The sequence below is a fragment of the Rhinoderma darwinii genome, chromosome 8, assembly GCF_050947455.1.
Source record: "Rhinoderma darwinii isolate aRhiDar2 chromosome 8, aRhiDar2.hap1, whole genome shotgun sequence".
Classification (NCBI taxonomy): Eukaryota; Metazoa; Chordata; class Amphibia; order Anura; family Rhinodermatidae; genus Rhinoderma; species Rhinoderma darwinii.
Window position 1 is genome coordinate 12220799 of NC_134694.1, and position 8384 is coordinate 12229182.

An 8384-nucleotide genomic window follows, 5' to 3' on the forward strand; every position below is an offset into this window, starting at 1 on the left:
TAGTACTTGAATCGCCCTTCTCTTGTTCCCCCTCTTCTGTCTATGATCTGGGGTATAGCGTTATGACTTTATCACAGTCTAGGGGGCAGATTTACTAAGACTGGCCTTTCATAAGATGTAGACTGTGAGCCACATTTGTGCTGAGCGCTAACCATCATCGGACAAAAAACAAACAAACAATTAAACTCCCCTCACCGCTCCTTTTCTCCTCTCCAGGTTCCCTCCGCATGTTGCGCTCAGACAAGGTCCTGATGCTGCCTTAGTACATTATATGAGCCGCAGCATGCGGAGGGGACCCGCTGAGGTGAGCATACATGTTTTTTATTGTCTGATGGGGTGGTTAATTGATCAGGGAAAGGGGGCAATGTACGGGGCCTGGCACGAGCCTCTACCCTGCTACGCCCCACAGAGTAAAATATTTGCCAGCTAGGAGCTAATGAAGGTTTCCGCTATAATTTACGCCAGTTTACTGGCAGAAATTATAATTTACCCTTTTGGCAAGCCACGCTCCATTTTCCCAAAAGTGTCAAGGGCGGCATAAAATATGTAAAAGTCACAATTTTCAGCACAAATTACGACTTTTCTATGAAAGCTGGCATAGAAAGGTTAATGAATTTCCCCCATAGTGTTGAAGGTATTTTCAGGGACTTCAATTTTGATGGCCTGTCCTTAGGATAGGCCACCAATATCAGATCGGTGGGAGGCCAAGTCCCATCACCCTACAGATCACCTTGAATGAAGGGGCCGTGGCGCATCGGTCAGTCGTCTCATTCATTGTTTACCAGGCACAGCGCCATACGTTTTATAGTAGCTGTGCCTGGTACTGCAACTCAGTCCCATTAAAGTCAATGGGTCACTAAAAAAAAATGTACAGTGCTGTGCCTGGTAAATAATGGAGTTGGACAAGCGCTCGCCCACCTTCATTATGTACCAGGCACAGCACCGTACACTTTTCTTTAAACTAGATTTTAACCTAATGGCCCGCTCCTGCCAGCGTGGCATTGAGCATACATAACGTGGCACATTGGCTGTGTTTTTCCATATCAAGGATTGATGCCCGCCAGGATTTCTTTGAAGTACTAGTAATGATTCCTAACCTCCTTGTATCTGTTTTTGAAGGTCATTTGAGCCAATTCTCCGGCTTTTACCCCAGTGCGTTTCTCCTGTAAGCCAGCACTGGGCGACGTGGGCCCTGTACAATCTTGTATCTGTATATTGTGAGTATCTGTTCCTCACTTAAGGGGTTATTACAGCGTCATTATGGGAGAGCAGACCATATATATCTAGCATACAGTCAGTGTGTACCCGGTATCTATATTTACTGTACTGTATGTCATTGCCTAATCACTAGTATTGAGGGCCCATTCTCGTTTGTAATGCATTTTTACCTTTTTTTCTGTAACCTAGCGGACAAGTACTGCCCCCTGTTGATCAAGGAAGGAGGACTCCCTCTGCTGTTAGATGTGCTCAAGATGACCACTACACACCAAGAAACCAAGGATATGGCTAGGTATTGGATACACGTAGCGTGCAGCAGTGGTCGCAGGCATTCAAGGTTTCATATGGGAAAAATTTAGGGAAAAATAGCTGCACAGGATTGCTAGGATAGGCCATCACCTTCTGATTGAGGAGGTCTAAACTCAGGGGCCCAACCAAGCACAGGGGCCCTATCAGATTTCTGTCCCTGCACTGTGCCACCATTCACCAGGTACTGCAACTCGGCCTGGTCGGGAGCAGCGATGTCGCATGACCTGTTCGTTTTAGGGACCGGTGTGGGTTCTAGTGGTCGGACTCCCATGATCAGTAAGTAATTGCATGTTGTAGTGATATGTCATCATTAGGTGTGATGGGAAACCCCTTTAATACGACCCTCCGGTCCCAGGACAAAATGATAAATGTGATGGGGTATATGGAGTAATATTACCTGCTGCCCTCCAGTTTCGCCTCTGTGCCGTTGATCTGCTGCTTTGGGGTCACCTCTGTTTTGACCCAACATGGCTGCAGTGCTTTTTAGGCCCTGTTCACACTGAGTTTTTTTGCAGGTTGAAAAAATCTGCCTCAAAATTCCGTCACGTTTTTCGGCCATAGACATTGAGCGCCGTGGGGAAAAAAACGCAGTGAAAACTTCTTTCTCTGCCTCTTATTGATGTCAATGGGAGGTCAGAGACGGAAGTGCCCTCGAAGAAAGGGCATGTCGCTGGAGAAAAAAACCGCCTCCGCCTCCCATTGAAATCAATGGGAGGCGATTTCGGGCGTATTTTGGCAGTGTTTCTGATGCGGTTTCTGCGTCAAAAACAGCGCCAAAATACTCGGTGTGAACTAGCCCTTAGGGAAAACAGCTCCTGATTTTCAGACGTTTTTTAAGCAACTCGCGATTTTCGCTGCGTTTTTTACGGCCGTTTTTGGAGCTTTTTTCAATAGTCTATGAAAAACAGCTTGAAAAACGTCCCAAGAAGTGACCTGCAGTTCTTTTTCGCAGCATTTTTTTTTAAAACGGCTCATCGGAACAGAATGCCGTTTTTCCCATTGATTTCAATGGGCAGATATTTGGAGGCGTTCTGCTTCTGATTTTTCGGACATTTACGGCCCGAAAAATGGCCGAAAGTAGCCCGTGTGAACATTTCCTCACACTACGAGTCTGAGATACTCTTAGTGTTCTCGTATTGGCCAGAGCTTCTCACGTGAGTAGTTCTGGCCAATCCGAGAACAAAGGAAGCGTCTTAGACTCAGTCTGTGAAGCTGTGTGGCCATTTTGGGACAACATAGAGAGGACCCCAAAGCGGCGGATCCACGGCAGAGAAGCGCAGCAGGTAATATAACTCCATAAGCCCCATCACCTGTATAATTTTGTGGTGTGATCGGAGCGTCTCTTATCACACCTGCAATGCTGGGAACAATGGCAAAACTCTTTTTAGGAAGAGTCACAGCAGATGACAATCACCTAAATGTCGCCTCATTCATACTAGACATGAAAGCTTCAATCCTTGATTATAACGGGATCTTTAAAGGGGGGCAAGTACATTTGTAAATGTAGTATGTGAGTAACGAGCTCTGCCATGAATCCCGCCCATGGATGATGACCCAGGTTTGGAGATTTGGACCCCCAGACCTTTTTCCTGGAACTATACAAATGACAAACAGATTTTGTCAGCAATGTAAGCTGTTGGGCTTTTGTCCCCATATCCCTGACATTGCGCCCAAATGACAGATCCTCTTGGATTTATGAAGGTAAAACTTTTGCACATTGTAATAGAATTAGTGGAATATGTTATGGAGGTACTATCTTTATAACACTTCAGAACTGGCAGGTTCTCTTTAAGACTTGAGGGCTTTCTGAGTTAATAAGGATGGGGAGGTCACTCATTCGGGACCCCACTTTCAGCCAAAGCGTTGGTAGGACCTGGCATGTCTTTGTAGTACATCTATCTATCTATCTATCTATCTCGTATCTATCTCTCTCATATCTATCTATCTATCTCTCTCATATCTATCTATCTATCTCTCTCATATCTATCTATCTATCTCTCTCATATCTATCTATCTATCTATCTATCTATCTATCTATCTATCTATCTATCTCTCTCATATCTATCTATCTATCTCTCTCATATCTATCTATCTATCTCTCTCATATCTATCTATCTATCTCTCTCACATCTATCTATCTATCTCACATCTATCTATCTATCTATCTATCTATCTATCTATCTATCTCGTATCTATCTATCTATCTCTCTCATATCTATCTATCTATCTCTCTCATATCTATCTATCTATCTATCTATCTCTCTCATATCTATCTCTCTCATATCTATCTATCTATCTCTCTCATATCTATCTATCTATCTCACATCTATCTATCTATCTATCTATCTATCTATCTATCTATCTCTCTCACATCTATCTATCTATCTATCTATCTATCTATCTATCTATCTATCTATCTCTCTCATATCTATCTATCTATCTCTCTCATATCTATCTATCTATCTCTCTCATATCTATCTATCTATCTCTCTCATATCTATCTATCTATCTCTCTCATATCTATCTATCTATCTATCTCTCTCATATCTATCTATCTATCTCACATCTATCTATCTATCTATCTATCTATCTATCTATCTATCTATCTATCTATCTCTCTCACATCTATCTATCTATCTATCTATCTATCTCTCTCCTATCTATCTATCTATCTATCTATCTATCTATCTATCTATCTATCTATCTCATATTTATCATATTTCTTTTTTTTCCAGCAAAGTGATTGAGCATTGCAGTTGTTATAATGAAGAGAGCATGGACACATTACTATAAAGACGGCAGCCACTTGTAGTATTTTGTGCCCTCTCCACAGAGAACACGTCTATCCCGCTCTATCACTAGGGGGAGCCACATGTGCAGCACCACCAGGCACCAGAAAGAATTTGCTTTGCACAAGAAACTCTTGTTATTGGTGTTTTATTTTGATGGATTTGGGTGAGGTTCCTAGAGAAAGCTACGGCAGCAACCAAGTAACAAGACTATTATCCTATTGATAACCCAACATCTTGTGTAGAGGACGTTGTTAAATCATGTCGCCACCAAGAAGACGGGCTCCTCGCACCTGGCTGACAGATGCAACAGCACAACTTGCAAGTAGACGATTTTAAGATTGATGAACCCTATTTACTTCCAGTTGTCACCAAGCCTGTCTGTACGGGCATTGTCCACCAACCTAAAGCTTGGCAAGTTTAATACCCAACTGTATGAAAACCTCCCTGCCAGTCTGGTTTATTGAAGTTCGCTCACACTACACTCCTGAGGAAAGAAAACAGTCTCTCTAGTGCCACCTATCGGCGATTATTCAAGGAGGATCAGTACCTTCCGAGAAGCAGTACACACAGCTTTATAATAGAAAGTGCTTCGTGGCATGGAATAGTCTCACTTCCAAGAAAACAAACTGGTGGCACATGATGAAAGCGGCAAGGAAATCACAAGGTCCTAGGCTTGAACGCTACAAGAGAAGCCTGAAGAGAACCAATACACAAAAGAGCAGAAACTGAACACGGCCACTGCCAATGTTTCCTCCACAGGGCACCAGGTGCTGTTTTTGGAATGGCCCAAGCCAAATTTTGCATAAGCTTGAAATAACCATTCACTGTAGTCTGTTCTGTATTTATGACATTGCCATGTAGTAGCGTCATGATCATGGGCTCTCACCGAAATCTTCCAGATGATGGAAGCTCACTTTGTGTATGACGTGTTTGCGGTGATCTCGGTAGTAAACCCGTATGGGATTATGGTATGCCAAGGGTGTAGTCTCCGAACCACAGAGTGAGTCTGCAAAAAGAATGGCCGCTGACTCTTAAAGGGGTTGTCTGGGCTTACAAAACAGGGTCTAATTTATTTTTTTTCTTAGAAACTGCGCCAGTCTTGCCCCTTTGTATGGTATTGCAATAGCCTGAATGGGGCAGAGCTGCGATCCCAGACACAGCCCCCAGACCAGAGTGTTGCTTTTCATGGGAAAACAAAAAAAAGACCCCTTTTTTTTTGTAGTCCTGGACAAGCCCTTTAAAACCTGAAAATGTATAGGTCCAGGAAGCTGAGATCTACTCTGCTGTATGCTGTGTCCTTACATTAAAACGGCTTAGTTGTCCCTGTGTCTACAGAACTAACATGGAGAAATACTGCGTGAGTAAAAAAAAAATCTTCCTAAAGGGGTTTTCCAAATATATACATTGATTGCTTAGACTTAGGATAGGTCATCAATGTGTGACCCCATCCCCGGCCCTCACAATCAGCTGAAAGAGGGGGTGCTGCGCTCTCCGGAGCCTCCACACTGGCTCGTCTGTTCGTACGACTATGCCTTGTTTTGCAGCTCGGGCCCATTCACTTCAATGGGGCTGAGCTGCTACACGTACGCCACTGCCCCTTTGTTATGTTGATTTGGGGTGGTCCTGGGGGTCGAACGCAAGCATAGGCCATCAATGTTTTTTTCCTGGGAATCCCCATTAACCTTGCAGAGCCAATATATTGTTAGTCAGGGACAGAAAATCAGCAGTTACCACAGAGCTGCCTCATGGTCCCCTTTATGAGGTTCTTGCAAACAGCACTCCATATCTCAGCTTCCTGGAAGTATGACTTGGTGGCTTGGGGTGATTTTGAGATTGTATTCAACTGCATATTTTTTTATTATAACAATGATCCAAGGTTTCAGTGCCAAACCAACCTTGGTCTTAGAATACATCTCCTGTATTAATCAGTCTTGCGGGTCTGAAGTGTACCTTATAAAACGACCTGCCGTCTACACGTTGCTTCTCTGGAGTCTCTTGGCTTTAGCGTATTCATGGTCTCCGCTACCCGAGAAGCAGCAGGACCAGGTCATGACCGGGAAATGAGATGCCTGCACTCACTTGGTGACAACTAATATGGCCGCCGTTACAGCACAAAAAATGCTGTCACCCAGGCTCCCTAGTGCATTTGGCAATTGTGAGAATATTACCTCCAGATCACGTGACCAAGACATGGAGTCTGATAATATACTTTTTTAAAGTATGAGATTTCAGAAACCGCGCCACTTTTGTCCATAGGTTATGTCTGGTATTGCAGCTTATCTCCGTTCTCTTGTATGGATCTAAACTGTAATACCAAACACAGCCTTTGGAAAAGAGTGGCGCTGTTTCCGAAATCTCATACTTTAAGAAAGTGGATTCATTAACGTGTAACTAAACTTTTAAAAAAAACTTTTGACATGTCATAGTAAAGTGTCAGATGTTATGATTGGTTGGGATCTGAGCACTGAGACCCCACCGATCGCTAAAACAAAGGGAAAGTAGTGCTCGGATGAACGCTGTGCCGCTTAGTTACTGATCGGTGTTCCTTGGAGCGGTGTAAGGGCTCAATAGAAAGTATGAATCCGTATACCGCTCGCTCGGCTTTCTGAGGAAAGCTGAACAGATACTAAGCGGCACAGCGCTCACCTGAGCGATCGATCGGTGGTGGTGGTCAAAATATCTGACGTGACTATGACGTGTGAAAAGTTTCTTTAAACGTTTAGTTACCCGTATTACCGTTTTAGTTATTATAAGCAAAGCCAATGTAATATGTTGTGGGTACACTTTAAGAGGACGCGCCACCTACTCTGTATACACATTATCATGCACAGGCCGTGGATTTTTTAGGAGTGAATGGCACCAGTATGCCATCCACAACACGTGTCTAAGTTCCTATTGGTTGAGAGGTTGAGTTTCGGCAGCGTCCACTATATTTAGGTATCCGGGAGACCGGCTACTGAGGTATGAAGCGAGCGTGTGCCGTCTTAAGCAATATAACAGTCATGGATTACACTTCTTTTTGAAACCTATAATTATGTAGGTGTATTATCTGTTTGGCTCCTCTTTTGAACACTTGCCCTCCCCCATTCACTTTTTTTTTTTGTTTCTTTTTTTGTTGCTTGTTCTGAAGTGTTCCTTAGAGAGTCCACGTCTGTGTCTTCCCTATGAGGACGGCTGGCAATAAGAAAGCAAACTAACAATGGACTTGTGGAAAATGTTCACCTTTCTATTGTGCCTGAGGCAGAAGCTAAAGCGCGGCAGTGGAGTGCGGCCCCCCCTGCTCTTTTTTGTATTACCAATTCCTTTTGGACTTTTTATAGCCATAGATATTTGGGTGCTTATTCTAAAGTCAGCGTGGACAGACATTCCACTGCAGGCCTCCTGAACACCTATAGACTCACCACATTGAAATTTGGGACTCAGTCCGCCATTTTGATTTATTTTTCTTTTGCGCCAGGTCCACTTCTTAACTTTTTTATGAATTCAACTTTTTAGCTGAATTGTCTTCACTGTCCTCTACAGCAGCAGATGAATTTTGTGTTGTTAATTTATATAGGTGTTCTATCTGGATTAGGTCTTGTTACCTCCTGCAGGGGGCATGGTGCGCAATTGAGTATAGTAAGGCCCGGTGTAAGTTAGTTGTGCGGTGCTGCTGTGCATCATGTTTTGTAAAAGCCTCAATTGATGACCTGAAACAATAAAGTCCCATGTAAAAAGAAAATTGTCTTTGTTTCATTTCTTGACGTTGAGTTAAGGCCCTTTTACGCTGGGCGATTATCGGGCAGACAAGCGTTCATAGAGCGCTCCTTGCCGATAATTGCCCGGTGTAAACAGCGATCCGCAGATGAACGACCAAACGCTCGATTATCTGCTGGTTGTATGGTTTTAAAAAAAGTGAACTATTATCGCCGTTATCAGCACATCACGCTGTGTAAACGGAGACGCGCTGCCGACATGTAATAACGTATGGGGACGAGGGATCGGAGTGACGACCGCTCCTCCCCATCCATAGCCCCGTCTGACAGGAGCAAACGAGTGCCGATCAACGATGTTTCATTAGTCCTT

The 8384-nt window shown here is 43.7% G+C and overlaps 1 protein-coding gene across 1 annotated transcript in view; it reads left to right on the plus strand.

Moving 5' to 3' along the window:
- Nucleotides 1-8040, plus strand: part of ZER1 (zyg-11 related cell cycle regulator) — a 33193-nt gene extending 25153 nt beyond the window's left edge. Inside the window, exons 14-16 of the mRNA XM_075835104.1 lie at nt 1120-1217; nt 1408-1510; nt 4263-8040. Coding sequence (XP_075691219.1) covers nt 1120-1217; nt 1408-1510; nt 4263-4320 — 259 coding nt within the window. The 3' untranslated portion in view covers nt 4321-8040. The remainder of the gene's footprint in view (nt 1-1119; nt 1218-1407; nt 1511-4262) is intronic.
- The last annotated feature ends 344 nt before the right edge of the window (nt 8041-8384 follow it).